We start from the raw sequence: 17,588 nt of genomic DNA on the forward strand, positions 1-17,588 counted from the left end.
ACAGTGGGGACAGGGGGACAATGGGGACAGGGCCACCCCCAGTGTCCCCAGAGCTTCAGGGCCACTTACAGAGCCTTGGGGACACTGGGGACAGGGACCAAGGGGACAGGGCCACCACCTCCAGTGCCACCTTCAGGACATTGGGGACAGGGCCACCCCCGGTGTCCCCAGTGTGCCAGGGACAGGGACCAAGGGGACAGGGCCACCCCCAGAGCCTTGGGGACACTTTGGGGACAGGGGACCAAGGGGACAGGGCCACTCCCAGAGCCTTGGGGACACTGGGGACAATGGGGGGGGGTCGCTGCCGCTGCCACGTGCCATGGAGGGGACCTTGGGGACACTTTGGGGACACCGCCTGGAGCCGTGCCCGCGTTCGGGATTTTGGGGACATTTGGGGACATCGGGGAAGTGTCCCCGAGCCAAAGTGGGGGAGGGGCCCGCAGTGCCACCCCCGGGTTGGGGACGCTGGGGACAAGGGTGGCACCTCTGTCCCTGTTATTTATTGCCAATAAAGAGACCTGGATGTCACCTGGTGTCACCTGGAGGGTCTGGATGTCGCCAGGAGTGTCCTGGATGTCCCCAAGGGTCACCTGGATGTCACCAAGGTGTCCTAGATGCCACCTGGATGTCACCAGGGGTGGCCTGGATGTCCCCAAGGCGTCCTGGATGTCCCCAAGGTGACCTGGATGTCACCTGGGGTGATCTAGATGCCACCAGAGGTGACCTGGATGTCACCTGATGCCACCTGGATGTCCCCAAGGTGTCCTGGATGTCCCCAAGGGTGTCCTGGATGTCACCTGATGCCACCTGGATGTCCCCAAGGGTGGCCTGGATGTCCCCAAGGGTGGCCTGGATGTCACCTGATGCCACCTGGATGTCCCCAGGGGTGACCTGGATGCCACCAGAGGTGTCCTGGATGTCACCTGATGCCACCTGGACGTCCCCAAGGTGACCTGGATGTCATCTGATGCCACCTGGATGTCACCAAGTGACCTGGATGTCCCCAAGGTGACCTGGATGTCCCCAAGGGTGTCCTGGATGTCACCTGATGCCACCTGGATGTCCCCAGGGGTCACCTGGATGTCACCAAGGTGTCCTAGATGCCACCTGGATGTCACCAGGGGTGGCCTGGATGTCCCCAAGGCATCCTGGATGTTCCCAAGGTCACCTGGCTGTCACCTGATGCCACCTGGATGTCCCCAAGGTGACCTGGCTGTCACCTGTTGCCACCTGCCTGTCCCCAAGGAGGTCACACAGCACCAAAGCCGCCCTCGGACATCGTTTATTGTCCCCACGGGGGGGATCTGGGGACACTTTGGGGACAGCAGGAGGCGGCCGGGAGCGGTGCCACCTCCTCCGGGGACATTTGGGGACGTTTGGGGACATTTTTCACACGGCCACCGGCTCCTGGACGTGGTGGTGGCGCTTGACCACGAAGAGTTTCTGTCCCGAGACGGTGACGAGGAGGGAGTGCTCGCCAAACACCACTGGGGACAAGGGGACAGTGGGGACACGGCCACCCCCGCGTCCCCAGGGCCACCCCAAGTGTCCCCAGAGCCACCCTCGGTGTCCCCAGGGCCATCAGGGACGGTGACAGGGAGGGAGTGCTCGCCAAACACCACTGGGGACAAGGGGACAGTGGGGACACGGCCACCCCCGCGTCCCCAGTGCCACCCCAAGTGTCCCCAGAGCCATCAGGGACGGTGACAGGGAGGGAGTGCTCGCCAAACACCACTGGGGACAAGGGGACAGTGGGGACATGGCCACCCCCGCGTCCCCAGGGCCACCCTCGGTGTCCCCAGAGCCACCCTCGGTGTCCCCAAGGGCCATCAGGGACGGTGACAGGGAGGAAGTGCTCGCCAAACACCACTGGGGACAAGGGGACAGTGGGGACACGGCCACCCCCGCGTCCCCAGGGCCACCCCAAGTGTCCCCAGAGCCACCCCAAGTGTCCCCGGGGCCACCCCCGTGTCCCCAGAGCCACGCCCGTGTCCCCAGAGCCACCCCCATGTCCCCAGAGCCACCCCAAGTGTCCCCAGAGCCACCCCCGTGTCCCCAGAGCCACCCTCGGTGTCCCCGGAGCCACCCTCGGAGTCCCCAGAGCCACCCCTGGTGTCCCCAAAGCCACCCCTGGTGTCCCCAGGGCCATCAGGGACGGTGACAGGGAGGGAGTGCTCGCCAAACACCACTGGGGACAACGGGGACGGTGGGGACATTAGGACATTTGGGGCCATTTTGGGACATCTGGGGACTTTTGGTGCCATTTGGGGCCATTTACGACCATTTTTGGGGCATTTAGGGCCATTTTGAGGCCACTTTGGGCCCATTTTGGTGCCATTTAGGGCCATTTTGAGGCCATTTTGGTGCCATTTGGGGCCATTTTGGGCTATTTTAGGGCCATTTGTGACCATTTGGGGACATTTTTGGGCCATTTAGGAACATTTGGGGACATTTAGTAACATTCGGGGACATTTTGGGGCCATTTAGGAACATTCGGGGACATTTAGGAACATTTGGGGACATTTAGGGCAATTTTGGGGCCATTTAGGAACATTTAGGGTCATTTTGGGGCCATTTGGAACTTCTGGGGCCATTTTGGGGCCATTTGGGGCCATTTAGGGACATTTGGGGCCATTTAGGGCCATTTTGAGGCAATTTGGTGCCATTTCGGTTCCATTTGGGGCCATTTTGGGGACATTTAGGGCCATTTTGGTACCATTTAGAGACATTTAGGGCCATTTTGGGGCCATTTGGTGCCATTTTGTGCCATTTGGGGCCATTTTGGGACCACTTTGGGCCATTTAGGAACTTCTGGGGCGATTTTTGTGCCATTTAGGGCCATTTTGGGGCCATTTAGGGCCATTTTGGTGCCAGTTGGGGCCATTTAGGGACATGTTGAGGATATTCAGGGCCATTTTTGGGCCATTTGGGGACATTTAGGGCCATTTTGGGCCATTTTGGGCTATTTTGGGGCCATTTAGGAACATTTGGGGACATTTAGGGTCATTTTGGGGACATTTAGGGACATTTTGGGGCCATTTAGGGTCATTTTGGGGGCATTTAGGGCCACTTTGGTGCCAGTTGGGGCCATTTAGGGACATTTTGGTGCCATTTGGGGCCATTTTGGTTCCATTTGGGGCCATTTTGGGGACATTTAGGGCCATTTTGGTACCATTTAGAGACATTTAGGGCGATTTTGGGGCCATTTGGTGCCATTTAGGGGCCATTTAGGACCATTTAGGGCCATTTTGGGACCACTTTGGGCCAGTTAAGAACTTCTGGGGCCATTTTTGTGCCATTTAGGGCCATTTAGGTTCCATTTAGGGCCATTTTGGGGCCATTTAGGAACATTTGGGGACATTTAGGAACTTCTGGGGCCATTCTGGTGCCATTTAGGGTCATTTTGGGGCCATTTGGGGCCATTTTGGGACCACTTTGGGCCATTTAGGAACTTCTGGAAAGATTTTTGTGCCATTTAGGGCCATTTTGGGGCCATTTAGGGCCATTTTGGTGCCAGTTGGGGCCATTTAGGGACATGTTGAGGATATTCAGGGCCATTTTTGGGCCATTTGGGGACATTTAGGGACATTTAGGGCCATTTTGGGCCATTTTGGGGCCATTTAGGAACATTTGGGGACATTTAGGGTCATTTTGGGGACATTTAGGGACATTTTGGGGCCATTTAGGGTCATTTTGGGGGCATTTAGGGCCATTTTGGTGCCAGTTGGGGCCATTTAGGGATATTTTGGTGCCATTTGGGGCCATTCTGGACCATTTAGGGCCATTTTGGGGCCATTTAGGAACATTTGGGGCCACTTTGAGGCCCTTTGGGGACACTTGGGGACACTTTGGTGCCATTTACGGCAAATTTGGGCCACTTTGAGGCCATTTGGGGGCACTTAGGGACATTTGGTGCCATTTGGGGCCATTTTTGTGCCATTTAGGGCCATTTGGGGCCATTTAGGGCCATTTTGGGCCATTTAGGGACATGTTGAGGATATTCAGGGCCATTTTTGGGCCATTTGGGGACATTTAGGGCCATTTGGTGCCATTTAGGGGCCATTTATTGCCATTTTGGGACATTTAGGGTCATTTCGGGGCCATTTAGGGACATTTTGGTGCGATTTAGGGCCATTTTGGGGCCATTTAGGAACATTTGGGGCCACTTTGAGGCCCTTTGGGGACACTTAGGGACACTTTGGTGCCATTTAGGGCCATTTTGGGGCCATTTCGGTTCCATTTGGGGCCATTTTTGTGCCATTTAGGGCCATTTATGGGCCATTTTGGGGCCATTTAGGAACATTTAGGGTCATTTTGGGGCCATCTGGGGCCATCTGGGGCCATTTAGGGCCATTTTGAGGCCATTTGGTGCCATTTTGGTTCCATTTGGGGCCATTTTGGGGACATTAAGGGCCATTTAGGTTCCATTTAGGGCCATTTTGGGGCCATTTAGGAACATTTGGGGCCATTTAGGGCCATTTAGGGCCATTTGGGGCCATTTAGGGCCATTTTGGGACCACTTTGGGCCATTTAGGAACTTCTGGGGCCATTTTTGTGCCATTTAGGGCCATTTAGGTTCCATTTAGGGCCATTTTGGGGCCATTTAGGAACATTTAGGGTCATTTTGGGGCCATCTGGGGCCATCTGGGGCCATTTTGGGACATTTAGGGCCATTTTGGGGCCATTTTGGGGCCATTTAGGAACATTTAGGGTCATTTTGGGGCCATCTGGGGCCATTTAGGTTCCATTTGGGGCCATTTTGGGGCCATTTAGGAACATTTGGGGCCATTTAGGAACTTCTGGGGCCATTCTGGTGCCATTTAGGGTCATTTTGGGGCCATTTGGGGCCATTCTGGTGCCATTTAGGGCCATTTAGGGCCATTTGGGGCCATTTGGGGCCGCTGCTCACCCGAGAGGCGGCGGAAGGGCGGCTCGTGGCCGCGGGGCAGGCGCAGCCCCAGGGCCGTGGCCACCAGGCCCTGCAGGACGGTGGCCGTGTGCTCGTCGTTCTCCAGGTCCCCCGAGGACTGCGGGGGAAAATTCCCAGTTTGGGGAACCCCAAAAAAATCTTTCGGGAATTCCCAGGGGAAGATCCCAAAAAAATGTGGGAGCCCAGAAGGAAAAAAATCCCAAAAAAATGCAACAAAATGCAACAAAATCACCCCAAAAAATGACCTGAGAATGCCACAAAACCGCCCGAAAGTTCCGAAAATTCCTTGGGATCCCCCAAAATTTTTGGGGAATTTTTAGGCCAAGATCCCAAAAAGTTTGGGGAGCCCAGAAGGAAAAAAATCCCAAAAAATGCAACAAAATGCAACAAAATCACCCCAAAAAATGACCCGAGAACCCCACAAATCCACCCGGGGACTCCCCAGAAATTCCCAAAATTCCGCGGCATTCCCTAAAATTTTTTGGGAATTCTCAGGGGAAGATCCCAAAAAAACTGGGGGAGCCCAGAAGGAAAAAAAAAACAAAAAAATGCAACAAAATCACCCCAAAAAGCAGCTGGGAACCCCTAAAAAGGAGCTGGGGACCCCCCAAAAATTCCCAAAATTCTTGAGGATTCCCCAAAATTTTTTGGGAATTTTTAGGCCATGATCCCAAAAAATTTGGGGGAGGCCAAGTAGAAAAAAAATCCCAAAAAATGCAACAAAATCACCCCAAAAAATGACCCGAGAACCCCCCAAAACCACCCGGGGACTCCCCAAAAATTCCCAAAATTCCTTGGGATCCCTAAAATTTTTTGGGAATTTTTAGGCCAAGATCCCAAAAAAATTTGGGGAGCCCAGGGGAGAAAAATCCCCCCAAAAAACCCCAAAAACCAACAGGGAACCCCCAGCTTTTGGGACCCCTCCCCAAATTCTGGGACCCTCCCCAATTTTTGGGACCCCTCCCCAATTTTTGGGACCCATCCCAAATTTTTAGGGACCCCTCCCCCAATTTCTGGGACCCCTCCCCCAATTTTTTGGGACCCCCACAATTCCCATCCCCCCTCCCCGATTTTTGGGACCCATTTTTTTGGGCCCCTCCCCCAATTTCTGGGACCCCCTCCCCAAATTTTAGGGACCCCTCCCCAATTTTTGGGACCCCTCCCCAATTTTTGGGCCCCTCCCCTTTTTTTGGCTTCCCCCTCCCCCCCCCCATTCCCGTCCCCCCTCCCCCGATTTTTTCCCCCCGTTTTTTTCGGACCCCTCCCCATTTTTTGGGACCCCCAAATTTTTGGGGACCCCTCCCCAAATCCCGCCCCCCCTCCCCCCCTCACCGCCAGCACGGCGCCGTCGCTGATGACGAGAAACCCGGCCTGGGCCGGCACCCGCTCCAGGCCCTGCGCCAGCGCCTGTATAAACCAGTATAAACCAGTATAGACCAGTATAAACCAGTGTGAAACCCGGCCTGGGCCGGCACCCGCTCCAGGCCCTGCGCCAGCGCCTGCACAGACCAGTATAAACCAGTATAAACCAGTGTGAAACCCGGCCTGGGCCGGCACCCGCTCCAGGCCCTGCGCCAGCGCCTGCACAGACCAGTATAAACCAGTATAAACCAGTATGGACCAGTATAGACCAGTATAGACCAGTATAGACCAGTATAAACCAGTATAAACCAGTATAAACCAGTACAGACCAGTATAAACCAGTATAGACCAGTATAAACCAGTATAAACCAGTGTGAAACCCGGCCTGGGCCGGCACCCGCTCCAGGCCCTGCGCCAGCGCCTGCGGAAACCAGTATAAACCAGTATAAACCAGTATAAACCAGTACAGACCAGTATAAACCAGTATAGACCAGTGTGAAACCCGGCCTGGGCCGGCACCCGCTCCAGGCCCTGCGCCAGCGCCTGCGGAAACCAGTACAGACCAGTATAAACCAGTATGGACCAGTATGGACCAGTATAAACCAGTATAAACCAGTATAAACCAGTATAAACCAGTATAAACCAGTATAAACCAGTACAGACCAGTATAAACCAGTATAAACCAGTATAAACCAGTATGGACCGGTATGGACCAATACGGACCAGTGTAAACCAGTTAGAGACTGGTATGGACCAGTATGGACCGGTATAAACCAGTATAAACCAGTATGGACCAGTTTGGACCGGTATCACCCCAGTGAGCACCAGTAACACCCAGAGCGTCCCCCCAGTGCATCCCAGTTCCCCCCAGTGCATCCCAGTCCCCCCAGTCCCTCCCAGTCCCCCCAGTCCCCCCCAGTCCCTCCCAGTCTCTCCCAGTCTCTCCCAGTTCCCCCCAGTTCCCCATCCCAGTTCTCACCATAGCGACGCTCTCTCGCTTCCTGTTCCGGTCACGTGACACGCCTCCAGTGTCCACCCCGCCTCCTCAGTGGTTAAAAGCTTCTTTCGTCACCGACGCGTCCACCAATCAGAGCCGGCTCCAGGATCACGTGGGTAGAGGTGTAGTGAACTCGATGGTTTGACGGACCGGAAGTGGCGCTCAGTCCTCCAGCGCTCTCTCTATTGTTTCCTCCATTAAACCGGAAGTTTCGCTCATGTCTGCACCGCTCCTCTCTATGGTTCTTCCCCAGACCCGGAAGTGGCGCTCGGTCCTCCAGCGCCCGTCTCTATCGTCTCTCAGTCCTCCAGCTCCGCCCCCGCGCCCCCAAAACGCCGAAATTTGGGCAAAACGGCCCAAAAGGGCTTAAAAAAAATGAGAATTCCCCTCCCCCAGGCTCTGGGCAGCCCCTGCCACGCTGGTGGCCACTGCCATGATGGCCACAAGCCCACAGCTGAGCACAGCCGTGGTGGCCACGCCCATCCCCACAGTAGCCACGCCCCACCCCACCAGTGGCCAGAACCCAACTCCGGGTGGCCGCCACCCCCAGGTGACCACTGCCATGGTGGCCACGCCCATCCCGGTGGTTGCCATGACTACCCCTTTGGCAGCCACGCCCGTCCCCATGGTGGCCACGCCCATCCCACAGTGGAGCCACACCCATTCTGACAGTAGCCACACCCACGACGATGGTAGCCACGTCCATCCCATAGTAGCCGCACCCATCACCACGCTAGCCACGCCCACCCCCGCAGTAACCACGTCCATCCCACCGTAGCCACGCCCACCCACACTAGCCCCGCCCACGATCATGGTAGTCACACCCACCCCACGCTAGCCACGCCCACCCCACCGCACCCACCCCCCCAAGCGGCGCTCGCCCCGCCCCCGAAGGGGCGTGGCGGTGTGAGAGGCGTGGCCTGGAGCCGGGGGCGGGGCCGGGCTTTATTGGCGGCGGTTCCACAGAGCCGAGCCCGGGGGGGGGGGGGAGGGGCCTCGCTCGCCCCGCCCCCCATAAATCCATATTTATAGAGTTCCGTATTTATAGCCCCTCCCCCGCCCCCGCGCGCTGCCCCTCCCCCCGCCGGGCTCCGGGGGGGGGAGGGGAGGGAGGTGGGGAAGGGAGGGGGGGGAGGGGGGGGTGAGGGGGGGTGCGGGGGGAGGGGCGGGGGGGCGGGTCCCCCCGAGGCCCCGCCCCCCTCAGTCGTCGATGCAGATCACCTCCCCCCCCCGCGGCTCCTTCCGCTCCAGCGCCTCCGCCTCGCGCTTCACCAGCACCGCGGGGCCGTTCGAGGCTGGGGGAGGGGCACGGGGGGGGGTCAGACACCCCAGGGACCCCCCCCACCCATGGGTGACACCCCAGGGACCCCCCCCACCCATGGGATCCCCCCAGAGACCCCCCCACACCACCCCCACCCCCTTCACCAGCACCGCGGGGCCGTTCGAGGCTGGGGGAGGGGCACGGGGGGGGGGGTCAGACACCCCCACCCATGGGTGACACCCCAGGGACCCCCACCCATGGGTGACACCCCAGGAACCCCTGCCCCCCACCCATGGGAATCCCCCCAGAGACCCCCAGGGATCCCCCCCCCCTCCCCCACCCAATGACACCCTCGGAGCAGAGACCCCTCCCCCCCAATGTCCCCATTCCAGGTCCCCCCCCCGTGTCCCCATCCCGTGTCCCCGTGTCCCCATTTAGGACCCCCCCCCCAGTGTCCCCCATTCCAGTGTCCCCCAATGTCCCCATTCCAGTGTCCCCATCCCGTGTCCCCGTGTCCCCATTCCGTGTCCCAATGTCCCCATCCGTGTCCCCGTGTCCCCATCCCGTGTCCCCGTGTCCCCATTCCGTGTCCCCCAATGTCCCCATTCCAGTGTCCCCCATCCCGTGTCCCCGTGTCCCCATCCCGTGTCCCCCCAGTGTCCCCATCCCGTGTCCCCGTGTCCCCATCCCGTGTCCCCCCAATGTCCCCGTGTCCCCGTGTCCCCGTGTCCCCATTCCAGTGTCCCCATTCCAGTGTCCCCATCCCGTGTCCCCCCAGTGTCCCCATTCCAGTGTCCCCCAGTGTCCCCATTTTCAGGTCCCCTCAATGTCCCCATCCCGTGTCCCCGTGTCCCCATTCCATGTCCCCATTCCAATGTCCCCATCCCGTGTCCCCGTGTCCCCATCCCGTGTCCCCGTGTCCCCATTCCAGGTCCCCAATGTCCCCATCCCGTGTCCCCGTGTCCCCATTCCGTGTCCCCATTCCAGTGTCCCCATTCCGTGTCCCCCCAGTGTCCCCATCCCGTGTCCCCGTGTCCCCATCCCGTGTCCCCGTGTCCCCATTCCGTGTCCCCATTCCAGTGTCCCCACCCCGTGTCCCCCCAGTGTCCCCGTGTCCCCATGTCCCCATCCCGTGTCCCCAGCCCGTGTCCCCGTGTCCCCATCCCGTGTCCCCGTGTCCCCATCCCGTGTCCCCAGCCCGTGTCCCCGTGTCCCCATCCCGTGTCCCCGTGTCCCCATTCTGGGTCCCCCCAGTGTCCCCATCCCATGTCCCTGTGTCCCCATCCCGTGTCCCCGTGTCCCCATCCCGTGTCCCCAGCCCGTGTCCCCGTGTCCCCATCCCGTGTCCCCGTGTCCCCATTCTGGGTCCCCCCAGTGTCCCCATCCCATGTCCCTGTGTCCCCATTCCGTGTCCCCAGTGTCCCCACCCCGTGTCCCCGTGTCCCCCCCCAGTGTCCCCGTGTCCCCCCCGTGTCCCCTCACCGGAGATGAAGGAGCCCGGGGGCATCTGGCTGTAGTTGGCCCCCCCGGGGTGGGGGAGGGCTCCGGCCGGGGGGGTCCCGAAGGTGCCCCCGTAGCTCGGGGGGGTGGCGTAGGGCCCCGGCGGGAAGCTCTGGGGACAGGGGACACGGCTGTCACCTCCGGGGTCACCTCATGGTGCCACCTCCTGGTGTCACCCCCCGGTGTCACCCCACAGGGTCACCTCCTGAGGTCACCTCCCTCTGTCACCTCCTGGTGTCACCCCCCCCAGTGTCACCTCTAGGGTCACCTCCCAATGTCACCTCCCGCTGTCACCTCCCGCTGCCACCAAAGCCACCCCCAAGGCCAGGGGTGTCCCCAGAGCAGAGTTGGTGTCCCCAAGGGGCTGGACAATGTCCCTGGGGCCGGGTGGCAAGGGCAGGGTGGCAATGTCCCCAGGGCAGGGTGGCAGTGTCCCCAGGCAATGTCACTCATGGCTGAGGATGCCAGGGTGGCAGGGGCAGGGGCAGGGTGGCAGGGTAACAGGGTGGCAGGGTGGCAGGGTGGCAGTGCCAATGTCCCCAGGGCAGGGTGGCAGAGTGGCAGGGTGACAGAGGGGCAGTGTCCCCAGGGCAGGGTGACAATGGCAGTGTCCCCAGGTGTCACTCACAGGCGGGGGGTGGCTCTCGGTGCCCTTGCTGGCCAGGCGGCTGAGGATGCCAGGGGGGCAGGGGCAGGGTGGCAGTGTGACAGGGTGGCAGGGGCAGGGTGGCAGGGTGGCAGTGTCCCCAGGGCAGGGTGGCAGGGTGACAGGGTGGCAGTGGCCGTGTCCCCAGGTGTCACTCACGGGCGGGGGGTGGCTCTCGGTGCCCTTGCTGGCCCGGCGGCTGAGGATGCCAGGGGGGCAGGGGCAGGGGGCAGGGTGGCAGTGTCCCCAGGGCAGGGTGGCAGGGTGGCAGGGTGGCAGGGTGGCAGTGGCCGTGTCCCCAGGTGTCACTCACGGGCGGGGGGTGGCTCTCGGTGCCCTTGCTGGCCCGGCGGCTGAGGATGCCAGGGGGGCAGGGGCAGGGTGGCAGTGTGACAGGGTGGCAGGGGCAGGGTGGCAGGGTGGCAGTGTCCCCAGGGCAGGGTGGCAGTGTCCCCAGGTGTCACTCACGGGCGGGGGGTGGCTCTCGGTGCCCTTGCTGGCCAGGCGGCTGAGGATGCTGCGCTCGGACATCTGCAGGCGCGCGGCGATGGGCGGGATGCGGGACAGCGTGGCCGGCAGCCGCGTCACGTCGGCCTTCATGTCGCTCAGCAGCTCCTCCAGCTGGTTCAGCACTGCCCGGCAGAGACACTCCGTCAGCACCCGCGCCCTACTCAGGGGGTACTCACACCTTACTCACACCTTACTCAGCGGTTACTCACGGCTTACTCACACCTTACTCACTCCTTACTCACAGCTTACTCAGCGGTTACTCACGGCTTACTCACACCTTACAGCTTACTCATGGCTTACTCACAGCTTACTCACAGCTTAGGGGGTACTCAGGGGTTACTCAGGGGGTACCCAAGGTTTACTCATGCCTTACTCACGCCTTACTCAGGGGGTACTCAGGGGGTACTCAGGGGGTACTCAAGGGTTACTCAGGGGGTACGCAAGGGTTACTGATGGGTTACCCACACTTTACTCACGCCTTACTCAGGGGGTACTCAGGGGGTTACTCAGGGGTTACTCAGGGGGTACTCAGGGGTTACTTGGGGTTACGCAGGGGTTACTCATCTTACTCATGGCTTACGGCTTACTAAGGGGTTACCCACTGCTTACTCAGGGGTTACTCATGGCTTACTCACACCTTACACCTTACTCAGGGGGTACTCAGGGGTTACTCTCGCCTTACTCACAGGGTACTCACGCCTTACAGGGTACTCACAGCTTACGGGGTACTCAGGGGTTACTCATGCCTTACTCAGGGGTGCTCAGGGGTTACTCGGGGGGTACTCAGGGGTTACCCACAGTTTACTCATGCCTTACTCATGGGCTACTCACGCCTTACTCCCTACTCACAGCTTACTCAGGGGGTACCCACAGCTTACTCACAGCTTACTCAGGAGTTACGGCTTACTCAGGGGTTACTCAGGGGTTACTCAGGGGTTACTCAGGGGTCTCTCGGGGGTTACTCACGCCTTACTTGGGGTACTCAGGGGGTACCCACAGTTTACTCACGCCTTACTCAGGGGGTACTCAAGGGTTACTCAGGGTACTCATGGGGTACTCATGGGGTACTCTGGGGGTACTCACGCCTTACTCAGGGGGTACTCAGGGGGTACCCACAGTTTACTCACGCCTTACTCAGGGGGTACTCATGGGTTACTCGGGGGTACTCAGGGGTTACCCACAGCTTACTCAGAGGGTACTCAGGGGTTACTCATAGCTCACTCACGGCTTACCCATAGGTTAAGAGCTTACAGGTTACTTATAGGTTACTCACAGGATAGTCACAGGATACTCATAGTTACTAATAGGTTACTCACAGCTTAGTCATAGGTTACTCACAGCTTATAGCTTACTCATAGCTTACTAGCTTATTCATAGGTTACTCATGGCTTACTCACAGGTTACTCACAGATTACAGCTTATTCATAGGTTACTCATAGGTTACTCACAGGCTAGTCACAGCTTACTCAAAAGTTACTCACAGCTTACCACTTACTCATAGGCTACTCACAGGTTACAGGTTACTCACAGGTTACTCACGGGGAGGGGGCGGGTGGGCAATACTCACGTGAGAATGGGGGTGGGGAGGGGGAGGAGGTGTGAGTTACTCAGAGGTTACTCAGAGGTTACTCGGGGGTTGCAGGTGCACGAGGGAGGGGCATGCATGGGGGAGGGGCGTGAGTAGGCTGGGGGTACTCTGGGGATACTCCTGCCTTACTCTGGGGATACTCCTGCCTTACTCTGGGGATACTCCTGCTTTACTCTGGGTCTATTCCTTGCTCTGGGTGTGTTCCTGGCTTACTCAAGGTTTACTCCCGATTTACTCGGGGTGTGCCTCGCCCACACCGGAGACACTCTGAGCATCTCCTCGAGGTACTCCGGAGATACTCCAGGGTTACTCCTCACGCTCTGGGGATACCCCAGGGATACTCCAGGGTTACTCCAGGGTTACTCCTGCCTTACTGCAGGCCTGCACACACAGCGCTACTCCATGGCTACTCCGTGGCTAATCCATGGCTACTCCATGGCTACTCCATGGCTACTCCATGGCTACTCCGTGGTTACTCAATGGCTACTCCATGGCTACTCCGTGGCTACTCCATGGCTACTCCGTGGCTACTCCATGGCTACTCCGTGGTTACTCAATGGCTACTCCATGGCTACTCCATGGCTACTCTGTGGTTACTCCATGGCTACTCCCTGGCTACTCCGTGGTTACTCCATGGCTACTCCATGGCTACTCCATGGCTACTCAATGGCTACTCAATGGCTACTCCCTGGCTACTCCATGGCTACTCAATGGTTACTCAATGGCTACTCCCTGGCTACTCCTCGGAGCCGCCGGAGGTGACTCTGGCGTTACTCCGGGGATACTCCTGCCATTAAACCCAGCAGGGATACTCTGCCTTTACTCATTAATTACACCGGGGATACTCCGGCCTTACACCGGGGTGCTGCGGCGCACGCAAACACCGGCGCTACTCCAGCCTTACTCCAGCCTTACTCCAGCCTTGCTCCCGGCATGCACCGCGGGGATACTCCGGGGATACTCCGGGGATACTCCACCAAACAGCCCCGGGCAAGGAGGGAGGGAGGGAGGGAAGGGGGAAGGGATGGAGGCGTGAACTACTCCAGAGATACACACAGGACGGCCCGAGGGACACGCTCCAGCTTTACACCGCAGCTACTCAGCAGAGCCACCTCCGCGCCAAGCCGCGAGCCCGCCGCGCGCCGCCCGCCTCACTCCCAGCTTACGCCAAGCTTACTCTGACCTCACTCGCACTTTACTCCGAGTTTACTCGGGCTTTACTCCAACTTTAGTCCAAATTTACTCAGACTTGACTCCAACTTTAGTCCAAATTTACTCAGACTTTACTCTGAATTTACTCAGACTTTACTCCAACTTTAGTCCAAATTCACTCAGACTTAACTCAGAATTTACTCGGACTTTACGCTGCCTTTCTGCTGTCTTTACTCTGCCTTTACTCTGACCTTACTCAGACTTTACTCTGACTTTACTTCGAGCTTACTATGACTTTACTCAAACCTTACTCTGCCTTTACTCTGACTTTATAACTACTTCAACGTCACTACTACTTGACTTTCACTTTACTCTGACTTTGCTCCAACTTTAACTTTACTAGTACTTTACTCCTAGTTTACTCTGTTAGTATGACTTTACTACTACTTCACTCCAACCTTACTCCAACTTTACTCTGACTTTCCTCCAACTTTCCTCTGACTTTCCTCCAACTTTACTCCAACTGTACTACTACTTTACTCTGCCTTTACACTGACTTTACTCCAACTTTACTATGATTTTACCACTACTTTACTCTGACTTTACTGAAACTTTACTGCAACTTTCCTCTGACTTTCCTCCTACTTTCCTCCAACTTTACTCTGACTTTACTCCAACTTTCCTCTGACTTTCCTCCAACTCTACTACTGCTTTACTCTGACTTTCCTCCAACTTTACTACTACTTTCCTCCAGCTTTACTACTACTTTCCTCCAACTTTCCTCCAACTTTCCTCTGACTTTCCTCCAACTTTCCTCCAATTTTTCTCCAGCTTTCCTCCTACTTTCCTCCAACTTTCCTCTGACTTTCCTCCAACTCTACTACTGCTTTAGTCTGACTTTCCTCCAACTTTACTACTACTTTCCTCCAACTTTCCTCCTACTTTCCTCCAACTTTCCTCCAACTTTTCTCCAACTTTCCTCCAACTTTCCTCCGACTTTCCTCCAACTTTCCTCCTACCTTACTCCAGCTTTCCTCCGCCTTTGCTGCGCCGCCGCCGCCCGCCCGCCGCGCGGCGCCGCCCGCCCCCCGAAGCGCACGCAGAGCAAGGAGACACCGGGAGGCGGCGTTGGGAGCAAACCCCTCTTTAATGGCGTCACACGTACAGAGCAGCGAGGCGGGCGCTACACGGGGCGCCCGCGCCGGGCGCGCCGGCCCTGCCGCCTCTTACCCTTGTGCAGCACGGCGTTGGCCGGCTTGTTGCCCGCCAGCGACTCCTTGGACAAGTGCTGGTGGCTCTCGGCCAGGCACTCGACCTCGGCGAAGCGCGTGTTCAGGGCCATGGCGGGGTGGCTGGGGTCCTGCGTCATGTTCAGGTAGGCGGCGCGGCGCAGCTGCTCCTCGATCACCAGCGCCTGCTCCAGCAGCTGCGGGGACAGCGAGCCGTCAGCGGGGCGGCCGGGAACGGGGGCCGTCCCTGAGCGCCCCAACAGCTGGGGGGGAGCAAGCGGTGGGCCCAGCCCTGAGCGCCCCAACATCTGGGGGGGCCAGGTGTTGGTGGGCCCAGCCCTGAGCGCCCCAACATCTGGAGGGGGGTGAGCGATGGGCCCAGCCCTGAGCGCCCCAACAGCTGGGGGGGAGCGAGCGATGGGCCCAGCCCTGAGCGCCCCAACAGCTGGAGGGTCCAGGAGTTGATGGGCCCAACCCTGACCTTGTCAACATCTGGAGAGTCCCGGTGTTGGTGGGCCCAGCCCTGAGCTCCCCAACAGCTGGGGGGGATCGAGCGATGGGGGCCCAGCCCTGACCTCATCAACAACTGGAGGGTCCTGGTGTTGGTGGGCCCAGCCCTGAGCCTCATCAACAGCTGGGGGGGATCAGCGGTGGTGGGCACAACCCTGACCTCGTCAACATCTGGAGGGGCCAGGTGTTGGGTCCAGATTTGAGGAAACCCAACAGCTGGAGGGTCCTGGTGTTGGTGGGCCCAGCCCTGAGCTCCCCAACATCTGGAGGGTCCAGGTGTTGGTGGGCCCAACCCTGACCTTGTCAACATCTGGAGAGTCCCGGTGTTGGTGGGCCCAGCCCTGAGCTCCCCAACAGCTGGGGGGGATCGAGTGGTGGTGGGCCCAGCCCTGACCTCATCAACAGCTGGAGGGTCCAGGTGTTGGTGGGCCCAACCCTGACCTCATCAACAGCTGGAGGGTTCAGGTGTTGGGCCCAGATTTGAGGAAACCCAACAGCTGGAGGGTCCAGGTGTTGGTGGGTCCAGCCCTGATCTCATCAACATCTGGAGAGTCCGGGTGTTGGTGGGTCCAGCCCTGACCCCTTTAACATCTGGAGGGTCCAGGTGTCCAGACACCCACCTATGACCTCATCAACATCTGGAGGGTCCAGGTGTCCAGACACCCACCTATGACCTCATCAACATCTGGAGGGTGCAGGTGTTGGTGGGCCCAACCCAGACACCACCTAAAGCCCAGAGGGTCCAGCTGTTGGTGGGTCCAACCCTGACCTCATCAACATCTGGACAGCACAGATGTCCAGGTGTCCAACCCTGACCTCGCCCAACACCTGGAGCGCCCAGGTGTCCAACCCCAATGTCACCCATCCCCTGGAGCGCCCAGGTGTCCAACCCCAATGTCACCCATCCCCTGGAGCACCCAGGTGTCCAACCCTGACCTCACCCATCCCCTGGAGCACCCAGGTGTCCAACCCCGATGTCACCCATCCCCTGGAGCGCCCAGGTGTCCAACCCCGATGTCACCCAACACCTGGAGCACCCAGGTGTCCAACCCCGACGTCACCCAATGCCCGCAGCTCCCACCCAGGTGTCCGAGCACCCTTGGCCCCCCTCCCGCTCCTCCCAGCCCCTCGCGCGAGGCCACCCTCGTGCCACCCTCGTGCCACTCTGGCTGTCACCCCCGTGCCACCCGGTGCCACCCGGCGCCGCCTCGTCGGCTGACCTTGAAGCGGCGCGCCAGGAACTTGTTCTTCATCTCCAGGAAGTTGCCCTTGGAGGCCTCGCCCTTGAAGGGTTCGTTGATGACCCCGAAGGCGCCGTCGTTCTGGATGTCGGTCCAGCGCGCGTAGCCGTGGCTGCGCGCTAAGGATGCCACCTGTCACCGTGTCACCCTGTCACCGTGTCACCCTGTCACCATGGCACTGTCACCCTGTCACTGTGTCACCGTGTCACCCTGTCACTGCATCATTGCAACTCCCTGTCCCCAACGTCCCCCATGCACAGCACACGGAGCCGTGGCTGCGCGCTAAGGATGTCACCTGTCACCGTGTCACCGTGTCACCTGTCACCGTGTCACCCTGTCACCATGGCACTGTCACCCTGTCACTGTGTCACCGTGTCACCTGTCACTGTGTCACCATGGCACTGTCACTCTGTCACCACAGCACTGTCACCCTGTCACCGCATCATTGCAACTCCCTGTCCCCAACGTCCCTCATGCACAGCACACGGAGCACACGTGGCTGCGCGCTAAGGATGCCACCTGTCACCGTGTCACCTGTCACTGTGTCACCATGTCACCCTGTCACTGTGTCACCACGGCACTGTCACCCTGTCACCGTGTCATTGCAACTCCCTGTCCCCAACGTCCCCCATGCACAGCACACGGAGCCGTGGCTGCGCGCT

At 59.0% G+C, this 17,588-nt stretch overlaps 2 protein-coding genes across 2 annotated transcripts; both read right to left on the reverse strand.

Annotated features, from left to right (window-relative positions):
- Nucleotides 1–1,265: 1,265 nt before the first annotated feature.
- LAMTOR4 (late endosomal/lysosomal adaptor, MAPK and MTOR activator 4) lies at nt 1,266–7,317 on the reverse strand. Its single transcript, XM_038126182.1, has 4 exons — nt 7,272–7,317; nt 6,263–6,337; nt 4,910–5,027; nt 1,266–1,487 (listed from the first exon to the last, which is right to left on the reverse strand). Exons 1-4 carry the CDS (start codon nt 7,272–7,274, stop codon nt 1,390–1,392), a joined length of 294 nt encoding a protein of 97 aa, XP_037982110.1. The 5' UTR covers nt 7,275–7,317; the 3' UTR covers nt 1,266–1,389.
- Nucleotides 7,318–8,306: 989 nt separating this feature from the next.
- On the reverse strand, nt 8,307–17,061 carry CHD3 (chromodomain helicase DNA binding protein 3; the record flags this gene model as incomplete). Its single annotated transcript, XM_038125975.1, has 5 exons — nt 8,307–8,584; nt 10,033–10,162; nt 11,165–11,328; nt 15,177–15,372; nt 16,906–17,061. Coding segments are annotated over 5 exons (741 nt in total), but the record flags the coding sequence as incomplete, so codon positions are not given.
- Nucleotides 17,062–17,588: the final 527 nt, after the last annotated feature.

The sequence above is a fragment of the Motacilla alba genome, unplaced genomic scaffold, assembly GCF_015832195.1.
Source record: "Motacilla alba alba isolate MOTALB_02 unplaced genomic scaffold, Motacilla_alba_V1.0_pri HiC_scaffold_28, whole genome shotgun sequence".
Classification (NCBI taxonomy): Eukaryota; Metazoa; Chordata; class Aves; order Passeriformes; family Motacillidae; genus Motacilla; species Motacilla alba.